The sequence below is a fragment of the Loxodonta africana genome, chromosome 17 (assembly GCF_030014295.1).
Source record: "Loxodonta africana isolate mLoxAfr1 chromosome 17, mLoxAfr1.hap2, whole genome shotgun sequence".
NCBI classification, from domain to species: domain Eukaryota; kingdom Metazoa; phylum Chordata; class Mammalia; order Proboscidea; family Elephantidae; genus Loxodonta; species Loxodonta africana.
This window is the reverse complement of record NC_087358.1, coordinates 68,736,106-68,760,272: the sequence shown is the minus strand read 5'-3', so window position 1 is coordinate 68,760,272 and position 24,167 is coordinate 68,736,106. Positions and strand designations below refer to the sequence as shown.

The 24,167-nt window shown below is 39.2% G+C and overlaps 1 protein-coding gene across 4 annotated transcripts in view; it reads left to right on the top strand.

Annotated features, from left to right (window-relative positions):
* Positions 1-23,649, top strand: part of MED4 (mediator complex subunit 4) — a 33,881-nt gene extending 10,232 nt beyond the window's left edge. For 2 of the 4 annotated variants that reach the window (XM_003412618.4, XM_010592618.3), the window contains exons 3-7: positions 9,268-9,438; positions 11,784-11,841; positions 13,406-13,492; positions 20,778-20,909; positions 23,453-23,649. In XM_003412618.4, coding sequence (XP_003412666.1) covers positions 9,268-9,438; positions 11,784-11,841; positions 13,406-13,492; positions 20,778-20,909; positions 23,453-23,625 — 621 coding nt within the window. In that variant the 3' untranslated portion in view covers positions 23,626-23,649. Of the gene's footprint in view, positions 1-9,267; positions 9,439-11,783; positions 11,842-13,405; positions 13,493-20,777; positions 20,910-22,510; positions 23,052-23,452 lie in introns of all 4 variants that reach the window. The other 2 variants (XR_002786413.2, XM_064270127.1) reach the window with 2 other exon arrangements.
* The last annotated feature ends 518 nt before the right edge of the window (positions 23,650-24,167 follow it).

The following is a 24,167-nucleotide window of genomic DNA, read 5'->3' as shown; positions in this document are numbered from 1 at the left end:
TTTCTTATTTTGCAGCTAATAAGACCTTCCCAGGGTGGAGGGCTGGCATCCTTTTTTAAAAACTAGCCCATATAAAGTCCACTATATTTAAAAAGTTACAAAAAAAAAATCTAGCCCATAAACCCATTGCCTTGAGTCGATTTTGACTCATAGTGACCCTATAGGACAGAGTAGAACTACCCCCATAGAATGTTCAAGGAGTGCCTGGTGGATTTGAACTGCCGACCTTTTGGTTAGCAGCTGCAGCACTTAACCACTATGCATCCACGGTTTCCTTAAAAACTAGCAGCTCTACTAATTACATATTGTACTTACTGTCTGTGAATCCCATGTAATGTGTATTGTACCTGTCAATACTATAGAGGGACATGCGCATTGGAAAACTTGCTAGCCACTCGTATTTGAATATTCATGATTTTATGTCTCCTTTAAGAGTTAGAAGGGACCTTGGAGCTCTGTGACTTCTCAGGAGATCGATCCCAGGTGGATAAATGAGCTAGAGGTTGATCATCAGCTGGAACTGGAACCTGGGTCTTGAGACTTCTTCTCTCCTGAACAATAAAATCCAAACAAAACCTTTTATTACTGTGTGGTAGTGTACAAATTTGGTCAAATTAACTTCCTGAAAATTGTTATGGAACTAATATGTGTTTTTCATTTTAGTAACTTAATATAGTTTTTATGGAAATGAAAACTTGGCTTTTTCCTCCTGTAATTTAGGAAAAATGGGGAAGGTAGGTCTGTTTAATCAACTCGACAGCAACGGGTTTGGTTTTGGTTTTGAATAGGTCTTTTAAACAAATAGGATACACTTTTAACAGAAAAAGGTCTCTTGTTATTTTAAATAAAATTCTTTTATATGTTAATTTAATTTTATTGTGTCTTAGGTGAAAGTTTACAGTGCAAATTAGTTTTTCATTGAAAAATTTTGCACACAAATTGTTTTGTGACATTAGTTGCAATCCTGACAGTATGTCAGCACTCTCCCCCTTTCCCTTTCCACCCTGGGTTCTCTGTGTCCATTCATCTAGCTTTCCTGTCCCTTCCTGCCATCTGGTCTTTGCTTTTGGGCAGGTGTTGCCCATTTGGTCTCCTATACTTGATTGAACTAAGAAGGATGTTCCTCACATGTGTCACTATTTGTTTTATAGGCCTGTCTAATCTTTGGTTGAAAGGTGGACTTCAGGAGTGGCTTCAGCTCTGAGTCAGCAGGGGTTCCTCCAGTCTCTGTCAGACCAGTAAGTAAGTCTGGTCTTTGTTGTTGTTGTTAATTTGAATTTTCTTCTACATTTTCTTCTGCTCTGCCTGGGACTCTCTATTGTGGTCCCATCTGCTTCTTCTGGCCTTAGGCTGGTGCAGGCTGTAGTTCATGTAGCCCCTTAGTCCTTCAGATTAATATTTTTCTTAGGTCTTTGGTTTTCTTCATTCTCTTTGCTCCGAACCTGCTGGGACAAATAGTTGTATCTTAGATGGCTGCTCACAAGCTTTTAGGACCCCAAACTCTACTCACTGAAGTAGGATGTAGAACATTTTCTTTATGAAATATGCCGATTGACATAGATGTACCCCGAGACCATTGTCCCCAGCCCTCAGCCCCAGTAATCAGTCCCTGAAGGTGTTTGGATATGTCTAGGAAGCTTCTATGATGTTGCCTTGGTCATGTTGTGCTGACTTCCCCTATATTGTGTGTTGTCTTTCCCTTCACCAAAGTTAACCCATACCCATTGCTGTCAAGTTGATTCTGACTCACAGCAACTCTATAGGGACAAAGGAGAACTGCCCCATAGGGTTTCCAAGGAGCAGCTGTTGGATTCAGACTGTGGACCTTTTGGTTAGAAGCTGAGCTCTTAACCCACCATGTCACCAGGGTTCCATCAAAGTTAACAGTTGTCTGCCATCTAGTTAGTGATTTACCTTTCCCACTCCTCCCCTCCCTCGTAACCATCAGAGATGGTTTTTTTTCTGCTTGTAAATGTTTTTCTTGGGTTTTTATAATAGTGGTTTCATACAATATTTGTCCCCTTGTGATTGACTTATTTTACTCAGCATAATGCCCTCCGGATTCATCCATGTTATGAGATGTTTCACTGATTCATCATTTTTTTTTATCGTTGTGTAGTATTCCATGGTGTATATGTACCATAATTTGTTAATCCCTTCATCTATTGATGGGCATTTAGTTTGTTTCCATCTTTTTGCTGTTGTGAATAAAGCTGCAGTGAACATGGGTGTGTATATGCCTGTTTGTGTGATGGCTCTTATTTCTCTAGGATATATTCCTAGGAGTGGGATTGGTGGGTATCATGGTATTTCAGTTTCTAGTGTTTGAGAAAGTGCCATATCACTTTCCATAGTGGTAGTACCATTTTGCATTCCCACCAGCAGTGCATAAGAGTTCCAAGCTCCCCGCAACCTCTCCAGCATTTTTTTTCTTGATTCGTGGCAGTAATGTTGGGGTGAGATGGAATCTCGTTGTAGTTTTGATTTGCATTTCTCTAATGGCTAATGATCATGAACATTTCTTCATGTATCTCGTCTCCACCTGAATGTCTTCTTTGGTGAAGTGTCTGTTCATATCCTTTGCCCATTTTTTAATTGGGTTATTTGTCTTTTTGTTGTTGAGGTGTTGAAGTGTTCTGTAGATTTTAGAGATTAGACCCTTGATGCATATGTCATTAAAATAAAATTCTTAATGTGAGGGTGGTGGTTGTAGCTGTCTTGTCTAATGTATGAGGAGAAGTACTGTAAAAATTAGAGGAATTTCATGTCAAAAGGAACTTAAGGATGTGTGTGTTTTTTTAGTTTAACAAATTTCTTAAAATACTTTTAAAATTGATTCTGGATTTTGACTGTGGTTTCCTTTATGAAATATTACCTACTTAGCACAGTAAAGTAAGAGTATTCAGACTACATGTGCGTTCTGTGGTCGGGTGGTGAGTTCTTCCCGTTCATACTCAACATGTATTATATCATGAAACCTCACCACAACCTTAGGAAATAGGCACTATTACCGTATCCCTTTTCCTGCTGAGAAAGTGGGTTCAGAGAAGTCAGGTAGCTTTCCCTGTGTCACTCTGCTCATAAGTAAAAGAATAGAGATTTGAACCCCAGGCTTTGTATTTTAACCTTCATAGTTTTTTGCCATATATTCATACCGCCTATTTATTGATTTACTGTTTTTTGAAATTACTCCTGTTTTTAGAACCCCTTCATCCTAAGCAATACTAATGCGTGAAATCACTGGGTTTTTTTTAAATTTTCATTTTGCTTTAAGCGAAAGTTTACAAATCAAGTCAGTCTCTCACACAAAAACTTATATACACCTTGCTAAATAACTCCCAGTTGCTCTCCTCCTAATGCACAGCCCACTCCCTCCCTCCACTCTCTTCTTTTTGTGTCCATTCTACCAACTGCTAACCCCTTCTACCTTCTCAGCTCCCCTCCAGATAGGAGACGCCAACGTAGTCTCAAGTGTCCACATGATCCAAGAACCTCACTCCTCACCAGCATCCCTCTCCATCCCATTGTCCAGTCCAATCCCTGTCTGAAGAGTTGGCTTTGGGAATGGTTCCTATCCTGGGCCATCAGAAGGTCTGAAAGCCATGACCACAGGGGTCCTTCTAGTCTCAGTCAGACCATTAAGTCTGCTTTTTTATGAGAATTTGGGGTCTGCATCCCATTGCTGTCCAGCTCCCTCAGGGGTTCTCTGTTATGTTCCCTCTCAGGGCAGTCATCGGTTGTAGCCGGGCACCATCTAGTTCTTCTAGTCTCAGGCTGATACAGTCTCTAGTTTACATGGCCCTTTCTGTCTCTTGGGCTCATAATTACCTTGTGTCCTTGGTGTTCTTCATTCTTCTTTGCTCCAGGTGGGTTGAGACCAATTGATGCATCTTAGATGGCCACTTGCTATCGTTTAAGACCCCAGGTGCTACTCTCGAAAGTGGGATGCAGAGTGTTTACTTAATAGATTTTATTATGCCAGTTGATTTAGATGTCCCCTGAAACCGTGGTCCCCAAACTCCCGCCCCTGCTACACTGGCCTTTGAAGCATTCAGTTTATTCAGGAAACTTCTTTGCTTTTGCTTTAGTCCAGTTGTGCTGACCTCCCCTGTATTGTGTGTTGTCTTTCCAGTCACCTAAAGTAGTTCTTATCTACTATTTAATTAGCGAATACCTCTCTCTCACCCTCCCGCCCTCCCTACCCCATCTCATAACCATCAAAGAATATTTTCTTCTCTGTTTAAACTATTTCTGGAATTCTTATAGTAGTGGCCTTATGCAATATTTGTCCTTTTGCAACTGCCTGATTTCATTCAGCATAATGCCTTCTAGATTCCTCCATGTTATAAAATGTTTCACAGATTCATCACTGCAATGCCAGCCTTGTTGAAGTAAGATGGAATCTCACTGTAGTTTTGATTTGCATTTCTCTAATGGCTAATGATCGTGAGCATTACCTCATATATCTGTTAGCTACCTGAATGTCTTCTTTAGTGAAGTGTCTGTTCAAATCTTTTGCCCCTTTTTTAATTGGGTTATTTGTCTTTTTGTAGTTGAGTTTTTGCAGTATCATGTAGATTTTAGAGATCAGGCACTAATCTGAAACGTCATGGCAAAAAACTTTTTCCCAGTCTGTAGATAATCTTTTTACTCTTTTGGTGAAGTCTTTGGATGAGCATAGGTGTTTGATTTTTAGGAACTCCCAGTTATCTAGTTTTTCTTCAGCATTGTTAGTAATGTTTTGTATACTGTTTATGCCATGTATTAGGACACCTGATGTTGTCCCTATTTTTTTTTCCCATGATCTTTATCGTTTCAGATTTTATATTTAGGTCTTTGATCCATTTTGAGTTCCTTTTTGTGTTTGGTGTGAGGTATGAGTCTTCTTTCACTTTTTTGCAGATGGATATCCAGTTATGCCAGCACCATTTGTTAAAAAGACTGTCTTTTCCCCATTTAACTGTTTTGGGGCCTTTGTCAAATATCAGTTGCTCATATGTGGATAGATTTTTGTCTGGATTCTCAATTCTGTTCCATTGGTCTATCTATCTGTTGTTGTACCAGTACCAGGCTGTTTTGACTACTGTGGTGGTATAATGGGTTCTAAAATCAGGTAGAGTGAGCCCTCCCACTTTGTTCTTCTTTTTCAGTAATGCTTTACTTATCCGGGGTCTCTTTCCGTTCCATATGAAGTTGGTGATTTGTTTCTCCATCTCATCAAAAAATGTCACTGGAATTTGGATCAGAATTGCATTAAACCTATAGATCGCTTTTGGTAGAATAGACATTATTATAATGTTAAGTCTTCCTGTCCATGAGCAAGGTATGTTTTCCCACTTATGTAGGTCACTTTTGGTTTCTTGCAGAAGTGTTTTGTAGTTTTCTTTGTGTAAGTCTTTTACATCTCTGGTAAGATTTATTCGTAAGTGTTTTATCTTCTTGGGGGCTACTGTAAATGGTGTTGATTTGGTGATTTCCTCTTCGATGTTCTTTGTGTTTGTGTAGAGGAATCCAACTGATTTTTGTATGTTTGTCTTTTATCCTCATACTCTGCTGAGCTCTTCTATTCGTTTAGTAGCTTTCTTGAGGATTCCTTAGTGTTTTCTGTGTATAAGATCATGTCATCTGCAAATAGAAATACTATTACTTCTTCCTTACCAATCTGGATACTCTTTATTTCTTTATCTAGCCTAATTGCTCTGGCTAGGACCTCCAGCACAATGTTGAATAAGCATGGTGATAAAGGGCGTCCTTGTCTGGTTCCCATTCTCAAGGCGAATGCTTTAAGGCTCTCTCCATTTAGGATGATGTTGGCTATTGGCTTTGTATACTCACTGCCATCGAGTTGATTCCAAAGTCTTTGTATAAATGCCCTTTATTATGCCAAGGAATTTTCCTTCTGTTCCTATTTTGCTGAGAGTTTTTATCATAAACGGGTGTTGAACTTTGTCAAATGCCTTTTCTGCATCAATTGATAAAATCATGTGATTCTTGTCTTTGGTTTTATTTATATGATGGATTACATTGTTTTTCTAATCCAGTCTTTTTCAAGCGTGGTATTGTTCAGTTTCCGAGTGTTTGATTTCTTCTCTCTGCTTTTTCTGTTATTGATTTCTACTTTTATGGCCTTGTGGTCAGAGAAGATGCTTCGTAATATTTCAGTGTTTTGGATTCTGATAAGTCTTGCTTTATGACCTAATATGTGGTCTATTCTTAAAAATCCCACGTGCACTAGAAAAGAACATACACTTGGCTGCTGTTGGGTGGAGTGTTCTGTATATGTCTATGAGGTCAAGTTGCTTGATTGTGGCATTTAGATCTTCCATGTCTTTATTGAGCTTCTTTCTGGATCTCCTGTCCTTCACTGAAAGTGGTGTGTTGAAGTCTCCTACTATTATTGTGGAGCTGTCTATCTCACTTTTCAGTGCTGTTAGAGCTTGTTTTATGTATCTTGTAGCCCTGTCATTGGGTGCATAAATATTTAAGATGGTTATAACTTCTTGGTATAAAAATATTGTCCCTTTAATCATTACATAGTGTTCTTCCGTATCCTTTCTGATGGATTTAACTTTAAAGTCTATTTTGTCAGAAATTAATATTGCCACTCCTGCTCTTTTTTGATAGTGGTTTGCTTGATATATTTTTTTCCATCCCTTGAGTTTTAGTTTATTTGTGTCTCTTTAAGGTGTGTCTCTTGTAGGCAGCATATAGACAGATGGTGTTTTTTAATCCGTTCTGTCACTCTCTGTCTCTTTATTGGTGCGTTTAGTCTATTTACATTCAGCATTATTACGGATAGGTAGGAATTTATTGCTGTCATTTCGAAGTCTTTTTTTGTGTGTTGCTGACACTTTCTTTTTCCCACTTAATTTTATGTGCTGAGTAGATTATCTTTATATATTGTCCTTTCCTCATATTTATTGTTGTTGATTTTGTTTCTGCTGAGTCTCTCTTTTTTTCTTGTATTTTATTTTGATGTGTAGGATAGTTTGTCTCCTTTGTGGATACCTTATTATTTACCCCTATTTTTCTAAATTTAAACCTAACTTTTATTTCTTTTTATCACCTTGTCTTCCTCTCCATATGGAAGCTCTATGAGTATATTTCTTAGTCCCTCTTTATTGTTGTAATGTTGTGTTCTTTTAAATAATGATATCGCTGTTTCCCTGTTTTGAACTTTTTTTTTTATCTTGATTTATTTTTCTGATTTCCCTGTCTGGGTTGATTTTTGATTGCTCTGCCCAGTGTTCTAGTCTTGGATTGGTACCTGATAGTATTGATTTTCTAACCAAAGAACTCCCTTTAAGTATTTCTTGTAGTTTTGGTTTGTTTTTTAGGAATTCCTTAAACTTCTGTTAATCTGGAAATGTCCTAATTTCACCTTCATATTTGAGAGACAGTTTTGCTGGATATATGATTCTTGGCTTGCAATTTTTTATATAAGTCATCCCATTGCCTTCTTGCCTCCATGGTTTCTGCTGAGTGGTCTGAGCTTATTCTTATTGACTCTGCTTTGTAAGTGACTTTTTGTTTATCCCTAGCAGCTCTTGAAATTCTCTTATCTTTGGTTTTGGCAAGTTTGATTATAATATGTCTTGGTGACTTTCTTTTAAAGTCAGGTTTCCAGGTAGCTGATCATCAAATGTGTGGTACAGGCTCTGTCCTACAGTCTTAGAGGGGCAGGGGTGATTGGTGTAGGTACCAGTATCTGATTGCAGCAGGAGATCACGCTCTGAACAAGGCAGGGGGCTGAGAATCATCTCCTAAGTGTCCCTGAGGAAAGCATGTCCATGTTCCCTAGAGCGTACAGGTGGGTGGGTTCTGCAGACAGACTGTGGGCACCCAAAGTCTTTGGTTGTAAGGACTGGGAGGTTCCAATTATCCTTGCATCCCTGTCGTGGGTGGCTGGGTGACCTGAGTGGAGCCACCAGTCCTTAGGCCCTTGATGTGGGTAGGTGAAGACCCTGTTTAATAGGCAAGTCAGTGTCAAACATCAAACATCCACCTTTCCACTGTAAAGCTGAAACAGTTGCAGTCTGCCAACAAGGGCCTATTCTCCTGAAACAGGACCACACAGGTCCATGCAGAGGGGAAAGGTACTCAAAAGTCCCTGGACCGTTTATGCCTGGACAGGAGCTGCCTCTGTCCTGAGCTTTCCCAGTTAGCAGATCTGACAAATTATCTTTTCCCCCAATTGCAAATTTATTCCTTCTCCAAGGCCAGGAGGATGGCTCTAGGTGCTCAACGGGGCCTATCTTGGTGCCAGGGAAATGAACAGCCGCTGAAGCTGGCTTGGGGGCCAGGGGTGTGGTAAAATATACGCAAGTACTTAGCTTTTGCGGAGAGCGCCGTTCTTTTCTGGTTCCGGAGGTGTGAGTAGGCTGTGTAGCTGGCTATTTCTCCCTGAGGAAACTGCGGCCAAATGCTTGTACCAACCCGCTGCAGCTGCTCCTGGGAATGGTGCCTGAGGGCTTCGCAATTCAGGTCCAGTGACTCCTCTCCGTTTCTGAACCATCTCTTTCTCCCCCTACCCCTCAGTTCATTTTCTAACCTTGCCTTGGATGTTCAGAGCTCCTAACTTGTCATAAATATATTCGTTTCACTTGTTTTTTTTGGTGTTTGTTGTAAAAGAGCTTGCTGGAAGCGTCTGTCTAATCTGCCGCCTTGTGCCTACCTCTCAAAATCACTGGTTTTGTGTACAAGTTATTTAAAGTTCATAGTACCACCTACAGTCATCTCAAGTACCAAACTTTGGGGGAGACTCCATGCCAGTATACTTCTAAGGATAAATTTTGTCTTTCGTGGGAAATGAATACATCTGCACATTGTGGCATATGGCTAGTTCTGAAAGACGAGTTTGTTTTGTTTTGTAAGAAAAGATAGCACATGATAGAAAAAGTAGCCATTTTCTAAAATAACTGTAGGTAGGCTATTTTAGAGGAGCCCTGGTGATGCAGTGGTTAAAGTGCTCAGTGGCTAACCAAAAGGTTGGTGGTTCAAACCCATCAGCCGCTCCACAGGAGAAAGATGTGGCAGTCTGTTTCCGTAAAGATTACAGCCTTGGATGCTCTATAGGGCAGTTCTACTCTGTCCTGTAGGGTCAGTGTAAGCCAGAATCAACTTGACAGCAGTGAGTTTTGTTTTATAAGGATTAGGTATGTTATTGTGAAGAATGTTAAAATTTTACAGAATAGCGAATTCAAATGTAAATTCTCTGTCTCATTGAAATGTAGCTTTTCAGTAATTTAATCAACTATCATCTGACAGATACTGGAGTTGTTAATTCACAGAGATGGGGAATTTCAAGACCTAATGAAATTGGCTCTTAACCAGGGGAAAATCCATCATGAAATGCAAGTTTTAGAAAAAGAAGTAGAGAAGAGAGACAGTGATATTCAGCAACTACAGAAACAACTAAAGGAAGCAGAACAAATACTGGTAAGTCAACAGAGGCTGTTAAGTCCCTAAGGTGAAAGGGTATTGTTTGATCTGTTTCTGAAAAATAAATCTTCTGTCAGTGTTTTGAGGTGGTTGAAAACTTGAACTTGGCAATCGAAAAATGGCACCGTCATCTGAGTGAAAAGGCATTGTCCATTACCTTTTTTTTACTTTTAAAATACTCTACTAAAACTAAGCATTTCTTTTGAGCCACATTTTCCTTATTTAACTATTTTACAGTATTGAATTCTAGAAGTGGGGTGTTCCGCTTGTATCCTGGTTTCATATGTGTTTCTGTTATTAATAGGCTAAATCTTTACTTCAATTTTAAACATATTTTGAAATCAAGAAAATACCTAACAGTTATAAATTGATTAAAATTCACATTAATTTATTTACTCTTCCATTCTGAAAAAGGTGAGAGTTGGGTAGATGTGAAGGTCTGTATTTTTGTTGTTGTTCATGGCTACTACTACAAATAGGCGATTGATTGGTCATTATTTGCCCAGTTATTTCCCTAAATACTACCTGATGTAATTGTTAGATGGCGGTATTGCAGAAACAACGGAGTTTGATTCTTATGTAGACCAGACATTGCTGGCATGCTTATCCCTTACGAACCTCTTCAAGAATGTGCTAAAATGGGCTCCGTGGGGCAAGTAGACGCCTGCGTAGTTCAGGGTAAATTAACCACCCCTGCTAAAGAACAATCCCAAGTCAGTCCTTTTTGAAAATGTATTTATAACAAAATCTGCTTTTCTTTGTGAAACTAATGTTTGCTTATCAAAAGAAATTCAGAAAAATGCAAAAGAATAGGAAGAAAAGAAAAAAAAGTGCCGTTGGTCCCAGTGCTCAAAGATAGCCACTATTAGCAGCTTGGTGTATTTCCTTTCAGTCTTAGGTGTAATCATTTTATAACATATTGCAGGATACTAACTGGCTTCCTGCTACTATTTGTTAAAAGTTAAGCATTTTCCAAAATCCTCTTTTAGTTTTCCAACTTTCTGTTAAAAATAATGCCTTGATGAACATTCTTGCAGATAAAGCTTTTTTCTTTCTGCATTTAGAGTTATTTCTTTAGATTTCAAAAAATGTAATCGAATCAAAGAAAATGAATGTGAAGTCCATAATAAAACTGAAATTTATGGTTTAGATAATAACATTTATTATCTAAATAATAGATATTTATTATCTATTTTAATAATAATGGGCCCTGCGCTTCGCACTTCAAATGCATTATCTTACTCTTTGTAACAATTAGGTCAGTGCTGTTACCCAGTTTACAGATGAGGAAGCCAAGACTTTGAATGAGTAACCAACTTGCCCAAGGAGGCTAAAAAATGCAGAGATGGAATTTATACCTAGATCTGTCTGGCTCCACAATCTGTGTTATAGTTGAGAATATTCGTGTATTACATTAACTTTGGAAACCCTGGTGGCATAGTGGTTAAGAGCTATGGCTGCTAACCAAAAGGTCAGCAGTTTGAATCCACCAGGCGCTCCTTGGAAACCATATGGGGGCAGTTCTACTCTGTCCTGTAGGGTCGCTATGAGTTGGAATCGACTCGATGGCAATGGGTTTGGGTTTTTTGGTTTTTATGTTAACTTTAGGAGCCCTGGTGGCACAGCGGTTAAAGTGGTCAGCTGCTAACTGAAAGGTCAGTAGCTTGAACCCACCAGTTGCTCCACGAGAGAAAGATGTGGCAGTGTGCTTCCATAAAGATTTACAGTTTTGGAAACCTTATAGGGCGGTTCTGCTCTGTCCTATAGAGTCGGTATGAGTTGGAATCGACTTGATGGCAGTGGGTTAGGTTCTGTGGGTATGTTAACTTTATTAGCTTTTTTACCCTTACATGTATCTTAGCGGGTGGAGGTTGCCTGATAGCAGTTATTAAGCATGGAGGTAATACAAATGAATAGCTACCCAAGAATGTGTCTTTTAAATGGAGTAGGGGGAGGGGCTATTTTAAGGTATTTTATCCTACCCATTGGCTCAAACTTTTGAACCAGATGCAGGAATAGAATCACTTTTGAATGATATGTAGTCTAGATCTCTTCTGCATGTTATGACAGAGAACATAAAGAAAAAAAGTTAGTGAATCAATTTATATTGTTTCTAACAACTGATTTATAAATGGAAGACTATTTCATAAATACATTTCTTTCATTAATTGCAACTAATACAAATGATATCCAGCGGTGTTCGAGAGCATTACAAATAAGTTGTGGAGATTCAAATTTTGCATGTTGTTCCTGTGGAATAAATAATCTTATGAATTAGACCAGAACCTATGCTTGATATAGTTAAGAATAAAACCTATTTCTTTTAATGTTGTTTAAATTAGGCAACAGCTGTTTATCAAGCAAAAGAAAAACTCAAATCAATAGAAAAAGCAAGAAAAGGTTAGTACCACGGGAAGACTGGATGACCTGAAAAATCCAAGTTTGGTTTCAAGAAACTGATCTAAGTATTACTGTTGATCATTTGCTGCTGTTGAAAAGATTTTGATAAATTTTCATTACAAAGTGTCCACCATGTGCTAGCGCTGTGCTCGGCATTGGCAGGGAGGTAGAAATGTCACATCCCTTCCTGGGCTATGAGAAGCAGTGATAGAAAGCAGCTTACGGCTGTGTACACAAATGTGCAAGAATTGTTTATAAATTAATTGGGTTTATAAAACGGAGAAGGGAAGAAAACTACAAGCTGGAACCAAGTCAGATTGAGTTGGATCTAGAAAGACAGGACACACGGAATGAGGGAGCATCTGCTGGACAACTAGAGCAGGACTAGAACCTCCTGAAGTCTGAACTGACAGATGTGGCTTTGGGCGTGTGCACAGTCGGTGGTGCAGAGGCCCTGCGTGGCTTCCTGTCCTCCTTCACTATTTAAAAGCGGTCTGCCCTGGACCTTTCTGGATCTTTTAGTTTTCATACTAAAGTCGAAGTTATAACTAAAATTTTGGTTACCCAAAAAAAACCCTTTACGTGCTGTTAATGATCCATAGATATGATTTACATTTAGTCATCTCAGACTGACTTTTTCACTTTCCTATTCCTTTTTCTTTGGTAACCTGTTTTCTGATTGTTAAATGATGAAAAACAGCTAATGCCCCCCTGAGAGATGGGCTGGGCTTCTACGGCAGGAAACATACGTCCAGGAATGGTGACTATGCAGGCTATCCGAAATCTAGACCCTGGTTATGTTTTGGTTTTAGTCTTCAAAATTTTATACATGTATACACTTAAACACACCACCTTGTTACATTGAAACTGTCCCTGAAGTTTATAAAGTGAAAAGTGAGTTGTTCTCACTTCTCAGAGGTAAACTACTGTAATATTTGGTGTGAATCCTATATTTTAATATAGGCCATGGGTTTTTTAAACTTGGTTTTTTACAAAACCAATTTATTCTGGATCTATAAATACACATATAACAAGAATAATATAAATAACTACAATATGTATATTTTTAAACAAAACTTATAGTTTACATATTATTTACTATTTTTCACTTAATGAATATATTGTGGACATCTTTCTACTTTGGTCTCCTTAGAGCCATGTTAAGCCTCTGTTAAGTGGTGGAGTGTGTGAACTGTCCTTTTTTCCTAATAGCATGGCTGTCGTTTGGAGATGAAGCACTCTCTTTCTTCTAGTTTATTTGTGTTCATTTGCTTTCAGAACAGTAATAGTGTTTATTGATAGTTGATAATTAAGATTATTGAGCATTATGACACCAGTCTAGCGATTAGATTTTCGAACGCCGGGTGATTTTTCTTAACAACTATCCTGTTCTTTATTTTGGAAATAGATACAGCTTAAATGTATAGCATACATGTAGGTGACTCAGAGTGTCTTATTTTGAAATAATTTAAAGTTAAATGCGATGGGCAACTCTGATGTCAGCACTTACAAACTTGAATGTTTACCAGACTAATATGTCACACTGTCCACTTACCTTTCTCAGGTGCTATCTCCTCTGAAGAAATCATTAAGTATGCACATAGGATTAGTGCAAGTAATGCTGTCTGTGCCCCGCTGACCTGGGTTCCAGGTAAAAATAATTTTTTTTAAACTAGATACGTGTGGTTTGGGTAATTCTTAGGAGACTATACCCGAAAGTAGGAAATTAGATTTAAACGTATTTATCCTTGGAAACATCTACTATATACTTTCACATTTTTGCTCCGTTATAAGTAATAATATAAGCAATGGGTTTTATAAACTTGGTTTTCTACAAAGCCCTTGCCACTAGGGACCTCATTTCTTTTCATTTTTTAAATAATAAATTAATAATATAAAAAAGTACAAGATAATATGTGGTGATTCTAAAGCTACAGATTTGTATGCCTTCCAAACCCAGGCTGGCTAGAAGCCAACCCTTTAGAGCCATTAGAATTTCCAGAAAGGTTCCCACCTGGAAAACAGACAATCCCAACCCTTAGGATGAAACACCCAGTAACATGCAGGACGGGAAAGAGCTGAAGATCTGAATGTTATTCCTGATCCACTCAGGTTGTCTTCTGGTTCAAAAGCTAACTGTGACAGCAAACAGAGGAGAGGAAAAAAGAGGGACTAAAGAGTAGCTGGAATGTTTAGAAACAGCAAAGAGAGTTACAAGCTGCAGCTGTATTGACAGTGGAGATGGAGGTAGAACAGGACTGGTTTTGGAGGAATAGGAGATCATTATCTCAACTTCAGTAACCCATGAGGGTGGGATTTTACCTGCAAAGACAGTAGGGCTAACTGCAGTGTTTGGGGTGACAGAAGAGACTTTTTCAGTATTGGAATTTGCAAGGGAAGTCAGTGGGCTGCTGCCATGTTACCAGGCTCACCCTGAGGAAGTGAGGGTCATATCTTGACTATTTTACCTCGTTTATTTACCACTGCTTTTTGGAATATGAAATAATACAACAGCAGACAGATTATCAGGAAGTTAATCCATTATCCAGGCACTATATTAGACTGTAATTTTTTGCTCGAAGTTCTGTTAGAAGTTAGATTCAAGCACTAGAAAGATATGCAACCTGGTCGAATGATTGCTAAAATGACATCCTCCTTAAACTATTGAAATGGAGAGAACTACTTCTTGAATAATGCAGATACTGAGGGAGACACCTGTAGACTATCCTGTCCAATCTAGCAGAAAACAGGGACAGTGTTTGCATGGTGCCAGAGAGCTCAAGAACATGGATAATGAGGAGGATGACCTTTTCCAGAATAAGGGGGAGTGTCTTACAAGAAAAGTGCTTCATGTATGTTGATATACATGAATCTATGTTAAAATAATGACTGGGACTTGAGCTGGTGTGATAATGCGCTGGTGTTATTTTAGGGTTAGGCATATTTATGAGTAGTAACATCTATAGGTATATTTTCATCGTCTCACACTTCCTGATGTTGATAATCATACTCTGAGTCATCAAGAAATGCTTAGGCTTGCAAGCAGCCATCTAAGATTCATCAGTTGGTCCCATCCCACCTGGAACAAAGGAGATTGAAGGAAACCAAAGACACAAGGAAAATATTAGCCCGAGAGACTAAAGGACCACATAAACTAGACTCCACCGGCCTGAGACCAGAAGAACTAGATGGTGCCTGGCTACCACCAATGACTGCTGTGACAGGGAGCACAACAGAGAGTCCTGGATGGAGTAGGAGAAAAGTGGGGTGCGGAACTCAAATTCATGTAAAATAACCAGACTTAATGGTCTGACAGAGACTGGAGGAATCCCTGAAACTGTGGCTGTCAGGCATTCTGTTAACCCAGAACTGAAACCATTCCGGAAGCACACTCTTCAGACAAAGATTAGACAGGACTCTAAGACAAAAAATACTAGTGAAGAGTGTGCTTCTTAGTTGATTCAGATACACAAGACCAGATGGGTGGCTCCTGTCCGGAGGCAGGATGAGAAGGCAGGAAGGGACAGGAACTGGTTGAACAGACACAGAAAACCCAGGGTGGAAAGTGGGAGTGTGCTGTCACATTGTGGGGATTGCAACTAATGTCACAAAACAATATATAAATTTTTATGAGGAATTAGCTATAAACTTTCACCTAAAGCACAGTAAAAAAAAGAAAAACTTAGGTTCTATTCTATAGTCTGATTAATAAATAAGAAAATATGTAATGTATTGTTAAAAGCATAGTTAAATTAAAATGCCCATCTTAAAGATAATCTTTAAGTGTTCAGAAAACTTGTCTGTCCAAAACAACTAATCCCCAAAGACAGCCAAGATTTTCTGATAATTCTTTTTTTTTTAAATAATTTTTATTGTGCTTTAAGTGAAAGTTTACAAATCAAGTCAGTCTGTCACATGTAAGCTTGTATACACCTTACTCCATACTCCCACTTACTCTTCCCCCTAATGAGTCAGCCCGCTTCCTCCTTCCAATCTCTCCTTTCCTGACCGTTTTGCCAGTTTCTAACCCTCTCTACCCTCCCATCTCCCCTCCAGACAGGAGATGCCAACACAGTCTCAAGTGTCTACCTGATACAAGTAGCTCACTCTTCATCAGCATCTCTCTCCAACCCATTGTCCAGTCCCTTCCATGTCTGATGAGTTGTCTTCGGGAATGGTTCCTGTCCTGGGCCAACAGAAGGTTTGGGGACCATGACCACCAGGATTCTTCTAGTCTCAGTCAGACCATTAAGTCTGGTCTTTTTATGAGCATAATAGAATTATTTTGCCAGTTGACTTAGAAGTCCCCTTAAGCCATAGTTCCCAAACCCCCGCCCTTGCTCCACTGACTTTCGAAGCAGTTTATCCCGGAAATTTCTTTGCTTTTGGTCTAGTCCAGTTGAGCTGACCTTCCGTGTATTGAGTATTGTCCTTCCCTTCACCTAAAGTAGTTCTTATCTACTAACTAATCAGTAAATAACCCTCTCCCACCCTCCCTCCTTCCCCTCCTCGTAACCACAAAAGAATGTGTTCTTCTCAGTTTATTCCTCATTTTCATAGTAGTTGAAGTCATGTTTGCTGAGTTGTTATGTTTTTCTTGGTTTTTATTTTGAGTTATGGAATTGTTAGACCTCTTTGTGGTTGCCTTAATATTTACCCCTATTTTTCTAAGTAAAAACCTAACTTGTATTGTCCTATACAGCCTTGTTTTCCTCTCCATATGGCAGTTCTATGCCTCCTGTAATTAGTCCCTCTTTTTGATTATTGTGATCTTTTACATATTGACTTCAATGATTCCCTGTTTTGAGCATTTTTTTCTTTTTAAAATTAATTTGTTTTTGTGATTTCCCTATTAGAATTGATATCAGGATGTTCTGTTCTGTGACCTTGTGTTGTGTAGGTATCTGATATTATTTTCTGACCAATTTCCTTTAGTATTTCTTATAGCTTTGGTTTGGTTTTTGCAAATTCTCTAAGCTTGTGTTTATCTGTAAATGTTTTAATTTCACCTTCATATTTGGGAGAGAGTTTTGCTGGATATAGGGTCCTTGGCTGGCAGTTTTTCTCCTTCAGTGTTCTATATATGTCATCCCATTGTCTTCTTGACTGCATGGTTTCTGCTGAGTAGTCTGAACTTATTCTTATTGACTCTCCTTTGTAGGAGACCTTTCTTTAATCCCTGGCTGCTTTTAAAATTTTCTCTTTATCTTTGGTTTTGGCAAGTTTGATGATACTATGTCTTGGTGATTTTCTTTTTGGATCAATCTTATATGGGGTTCGATGAGCATCTTGGATAGATATCCTTTTGTCTTTCATGATGCCAGGGAAGTTTTCTGCCAACAGATCTTCAACTATTCTCTCTGTATTTCCTGTTATCCCTCCCTGTTCTGGAACTCCAGTCACATGCACGTTATCCTTCTTGATAGAGTCCCACATGATTCTTAGGGTTTCTTCAGTTTTTAAAATTCTTTTATCTGATTTTTTTTCAACTATATTGGTGTCAATTGCCTGATCGTCCAGCTCCCCCACTCTGCATTCCAATTGTTCGATTTTGCTCCTCTGACTTCCTATTGAGTTGTCTAATTCTGAAATTTTACTGTTAATCTTTTGGATTTCTGAATGCTGTCTCTCTATGGATTCTTGCAGCTTATTAATTTTTCCACTATGTTCTTGAATAATCCTTTTGATTTCTTCAACTGCTTTATCCATGTGTTCCTTGGCTTTTTTCTATAGATTGCCTTATTTCATTTCGGAGGTCATCCCTGATGTCTTGAAGCATTCTGTATATTAGTTTTTTATATTCTGCCTCTGGCAATTCCAGGATTGTATCTTCATTTGGGAAAGATTTTGATTCTTTAATTTGGGGAGTTGTAGAAGCAATCGTGGTCTGCTGCTTTACGTGGTTTGATATCGACTGCTGTCTCCGAGCCATCTATAAGATATTGTAATGATTTATTTTATATTTGCTTACTGAGTCTTACCTTGTCTTGTTTTCTTTCAATATACATAGATGGGCTACTAGATTGTGCTGTCTTGATTGTTGTAGCCCTTGAATCACTTATGTCCTATTACCAGCTGGTTTGGGCTGTTACCAGCTATATAAGCCTAAGAGTCCATTCACTATTCTTGAGTAGAATCTGATTTTGGGTCACCAAGTGTGTGGTGCAGACTGTCACCTATCCACCTAGAGGAGTAGTGGTGGTAGTTGTGTGCACCAGATGCTAATAGCAGCAGGGGGCACACTCTGGTGGGGGCAGGATGCTGACAGGCTTCCCCCAAGTGCCAGTGAGGTAGGTTGTGTCTCTGTTCCTAAAGCACTTTGGTGGGTAGGCTCTGCAGCTGTACCTTAGGCACCCAATGCAAGTACCTCTACAGATTGGCAGGTGTCACCATCTTCAGACCCCTATGGCAGGAGGCTAGGTAGTCTGGCGGGAGCTTCAGCCCTCAGTTCCCTGTTGTGGGTCATTGAGGGCTCTGTTTAATACGCAGAGATGTCAGACCTGGGAAACTTGTCTTTCCAGTAATCTGCTAAAACAATTACAGTCAGATCCCTATCAGAATAGCCTTTGCATTATAACAGCCACCTTGTTTCCTGTAGGGATGAAAGCCCAAGACTGTGGATCTCATATGCTTGGCTGGAGGTGGTTCTGTATTTTTAGTCCAATTTTGGGAAGTCAGGGAAGGATTTTTGGTCCCTGGGTTTTTCGTAGCTGCTTCTCTCAGGCCAGAAGAATGGGTTAGGAAAAGACAAAAAAAAAAAAAAACACAGAGCACTTCACTCTCTGGCTCAGGAAATTCCGATGTTAATGAAGCCGCCTGGGAAGGGTAGGGGAGGGATCAGATAGATTGGAGAGAGTAGCACCCCGGAATATAGACAAAGTTACTTATCTTGCTTGGTGATGACTGTTTTATCTGAGATTCCCGAGGGGTGTGTAGCCTGTATGCGTTGGCTGGGTCGAGATTGCCCCCGAGGGTCAGGCTGCGTCCTGTGCTTGAGCTGTCTCAGAAGCCGTGGTTAGTTCCTCCACTCCCAGTCCAAAGCCCAGCGCCAAGGTTCCCTGGCTGGGACACCGCACTCCAAGCTCCAAAACCAGTCACTGCCTCCCGGTGACTTCTCCTCCTGTCAGCCGCGTCGCTGTGCTGCCTGCATGCACTGGCTGGGCTTTCCCCGAGGTCACTTCTGGGGACTAGGGCTGCGTCCTGTGTTTGCGCTGTCTCGGGATGCTGTGCTCAGTTCCCCTTGCCCAGTCCAAAGCCCGGCGCCAAGGTTTTCTGACTGGGACGCTGGCTCCAGGCTCCGAAAACAGTCATTGCTTCCCCGTGGTTGCTCCTTCTCAGTCTCTGTCACTCAGGTCAACTCTTTAGATCTGTGTTTGATGTTCAGCGTTCGTAGATTGTCACGTATGTGATCGATTCACTTGTTTTTCTGAGTCTTTGTTGCAAGAGGGATCCCAGGTAGCTTCTACCTAGTCAGCCATCTTGGCCCCGCCTCCGCTGATAATCACCTTTTAATGGGCCAAGAAATGCTGATCTCACCAACTCACCATACCAGATCAAATGGTATGCAGAACGAGGGCTTTGAACTAGTTCGTTCCAGTTCAAACCCTGCTGAGAATTTGTATGTCTAACAAACTCCCAGGTGATGCTAATGCCACTGATCAGGGACCAGTTCGTAGGACCACTAGTAGAGCAGTGGTTCTCTAAATTTATTATACATAAGAATCACCTGGGGATCTTGTTAAACTGTGGATTCTGATACAGTGTATCTGGGGATGGAAATGCAAATTCTCAGCAGGGGTTTGAACTGCTGTGCAGAGCCAATGACTAGCAGTGCCTGTGTGGGAGACATAATATTGCAGATGTGAATAAAATGTAGCTTGAAGTTCCCTCAAATAGGAAACCCCTTAGCATGATAGACCAGGGAGCTAGGAACACCAGAGATGTATTTGTAGTCTTTGGGAGAGCGACATCACCATGTCTTCACTGGGTTCTCTGCTGTGTATTGGTGACAATTAGGGAAGGCTTTGTAGCTTTGCACTTGTGTCATTCTCCTGGGATGGGTTTCATTAGCACTACTGTACATTATCAAAGGCCAACATTAGCTCTACTGCGCATTATAAAAAGAAAAGTTAAACTGGAAATAAATTACAGTGTCCCACTATACCTCTGGAAATGGAAATGCATTGAATTCCCAAATCTGGTCTTTCAAAATTATTTGACTGATACTTTTATTTTGTTGGGGGAATGCAATAACACTTGTCTTATTAATTTGTGAGCTCTGAGTTTTCTGTCTCTTGTATTTATAAACACTACTTTTGCGGTGGGGGTAGGCAAGAGCTTTGCTGTTTTTTTTCGTACCATATCTGGGGATAGTTGAGTAATATAGCGTTGATGAGAAATACAACCAAAAAGCGGGCCCAAATCTAGCCATGTTTTTATCAACCCAAAAGTGCTATTTCAGATGCGTTTTCATTTATGTGATTGGAAATGAACATTACTGGTTCCTGGTACTCCACTGCAAAGTTGTAGAGATGAATCTTTAAATGACAGATCAAAGGGATTATCTTATAAAAAAAAGTATCAGAGTACCATTGTTATTTTCTTAACAGAAAATGCAGGTAAGTTAAAAGAATCAAGATCATTATAATTAAATTGTTCTTTGAAATATCTGCTACTGTGACAGGCTTTTCTCTCATCTTTTTTTATATATAAAGGATAGTATATTACTGTGAGGATTCAGATAAGAAATAAGAAGGCATGCATTTTTAAGTTAATATCCTGTGCTCTCTTAAACAATTGATAAAGTGACCCTCATATTCCAAAACTGAAAACGTAGCTTGAGTTTTTCAAAGTGCACCAAGGAAAATTAATACTTTGGAGAAAGCATTATGCTTGTTTTTTATATGATTGAATTAAAAGCAGTCTTTATTTCTTAGGGGACCCACGGAGACCGTACCCAACAGATCTAGAGATGAGAAGTGGATTGTTGGGTCAGATGAACAATCCTTCCACTAATGGCGTGAATGGGCATTTACCAGGTGATGCGCTCGCAGCAGGCAGATTGCCAGGTAATGTTACCCAGTGATTCGAACTGCCGACCCTTTGGTTAGCAGCCGTAGCACTTTACCACTACGCCGCCACGGTTTCCATGGTAATGTTAGAAGCACATTTTCAAACAGACCCAGGTTTTTCAGACATGAAAGTGGTGGGATAATTTGGGGTAAACAAGTTTAAGGTTCCAGACCCAACTCATTTTAATAGCTAGATTCTCTGCCAGGTCACCCTGTTCTCTGGTTATTCTAGTTTAAAGACTCTTCTAGATAAAAAAAAAGATGGAGGTTATAAAATTACGATAGGCTGTCATCTTTATCTCGCTGGTTCATAGTATGTCATCTTCCTCAAGCATTGGTCCTCTCCTTTCTTTATTATTGCTGCATTTTTAAAAAGTTGTGAAACATACTACTTAAGCAGAAAAATATAGGAAATACATGTGTTCAGTTTAAAGAATAAAGTGAGCATACTCCGGAATAGCCCCCAAGTTAACAAAATGAGTAAAAATAGCTTTTTATAGACTTCTTTTAATAACTTTATGAAATAGCGTTTTTGTGAGCCTCAGTTCCCTCAGATTTAATCCTCCTAAATTTTTTCATACAGGCTTGTGCTATTTTTTTATATTTATTTTATGTTTCCTGTCTTTTATCTTTTGTAGGTGACTTGTTTTGATAGAACATTTGGAAAGTAGGAAAAAGCATACAAAGAAAAACATTACCCCTCTTTCTTTTGCTGTGTGTTTTATATTGTTAAAAACAAGCTCTAGATACTGCTCTTCTTGCTTAACATCACAGTGTGAGACGACCTCTATGTTATTAAAAATACTTTGTAAGCATCATTTTTGTTAGCTACATAAAGTAGAAACTCTGACGAACTCACTGTGCATATATTACTTCTGTTTGCTATCTCATCTTTTGTTTTTAATTTTACTTATTTTGTTGTTGTTGCTGAGAATATACACAGCAAAACATACACCAATTCAACAGTTTCTGCATGTACCATTTAGTGACCTTGATTACATTCTTCGAGATGTACAACCATTCTCACCCTCCTTCTCTGAGTTGTTCCTCCCCCATTAACATAAACTCGCTGCCCCCTAAGGTTTCTATCTGATCTTTCAAGTTGGCAGTTGTCAATTTGATCCCATATAAATAGTTCTTAAAAGAGCATAATGCTCAAGGCAGACATTCTTTACTAGTTAAGCTAATCTCATCTTTTTCATTGTGATTATACTGCATTATGTGCCAGTCACAGTCCAGTCAGGAGACAGAAGCCACACTGGTAATCTGAGCAAGGGACTTTTAAAGAATTCTTAACTGGTAATAAGGTATTAACTATTAAAGGGTAAAGATAGGTATTTTAAAAAAAAACAAGAACAGCTGTTGTGGGAGCAGCCACTACATCTACAAGGCAGAGTTCCCAAGGAAGGGAGAAACTTAGAAGAGGCTTCTCCCCACCCCATCCCAAAGCTGATACTTAGACTTCAATGAGATGGTGTGGCTGTGACCCACTGGATGGCAGAGAAGTTAGATAAGCTACCAGAGCCAGAGCTGACAAACAGGAAATTACCCACTGGGGTGCTGGGGAGACTTGCTCAGATGCCATTGAAACTTTCTAGGGGGTGAGCGGCACTTGATGTCCTGCACACCAAACAGCACAGGAGAAAGAAGGAAAAAACACACCGGAACCCGTAAGAGAAGCCTATTCCCCCTGCAGAGTCCCTCCTTGACTGACAATGCCTAACACTGCCAGCTGGCAAAGGAGAAATGCTCTCGTGGTCCAGCTCTGCTGTCACACAGCTGGGAAAGGGTGAATTTGAAGCTAAGGGACAAATACACTGGTAACTGGCACGCCTGTCTAGTTAGTGCCGTACCTCTTTCTCTTACCTTTTTGTGAAATCTACCTTCTTTCTTTCAGTCTTGAACTTTACCTGTTAATGTGCCATCTTGCCTTTCTTTGAAAATGTAGGTTCTTAATGTGTCTTGGGTACTTATTTCAAAGCTGTCTTTCACAGATGCCTTGCCAATCAACTTCTTTTTGATCAAAATCATCTACATTAGCAGTTCCTCTGTCTCCTAAGAAATTATTCAAACCTATGATGATAACCTGTTGCCGTTGAGTCAATTCCAACTCTTAGCGACCCTACAGATAGGAGTCAGGTGATGATAATACCTAATACTGTATTATTACCTATTTATAAGATAATATAGAATAATATATATAACCTAATATATATTATCATGTATGTGCAGATAATACATACATAAATACATGACACATTTGATTTGCAATTGTGAACATCTTGCAAGAGAAAAATATGTCAGCTGATTGTATAGTTACGTATAGAAGAGTATGATTTTTTAAAAAACAACAGTTACCTAGTTGCTAAAGCATCATACTTTCACTTGATAAATTTGCTCTTTATTAATTTGACCAAATGTGTATTTTGATTTCAAGCCTTAAAGAAATATTTCCTTCAAATTGTTTGCATAAAGAGTAATTAAGAAGTAAATTAATTACAAGTAGAAATATTCTCACATGTGCATCTTTCTTTCTCCAGATGTCCTTGCTCCACAGTACCCGTGGCAGTCCAATGACATGTCAATGAACATGTTACCACCAAATCACAGTAACGACTTTCTGTTGGAACCTCCTGGGCATAATAAAGAGAATGAAGATGATGTAGAGGTTATGTCAACAGACTCCTCAAGCAGTAGTAGTGACTCTGATTAAAAAAAAAAAATAGAAGACAAAAAGCATACAGAAGTGAATACTGTAGAACTCTGTTCCTTACACAATAGCAGGGAAATGTAACCTGCAAACAGGTAAGAATAGCCAGATAAATGTTGGCTATTGTTGGATTGTGCAACCTGGTAAAAACTATGAGGACTTTATTTTTTTGAGCCAAAAATCATGGTTTCAGTTCTAATCCACTAGGCAAATATCTAGGGAAAAATCCACATTTGCTGTTGAAAAAAAGGTTTCTTCAGTTGTTCAGTGCTTTCTTACCCTGTTCTGTTGCAGTTGGGTTAGTCTTGAGCGTAGTAGCTCTGGAAATAAGATTTGAGGGAAATGATCCATGCACATATCAATAACAGAACTCCTGTAATTACTTAGAAAGGATAAAAAAAAGTGGATCACTGAGTAAGCATCATATTTAAAAATAACAAAAATCCTCATTTGAAAATGAAGGCTACTGGCCCTTGTTTCAGGAACCAGAGAGATTGTTACACAGTTTGTAATTATTGTAATTTTGTAAATAAACTCATTTTGTT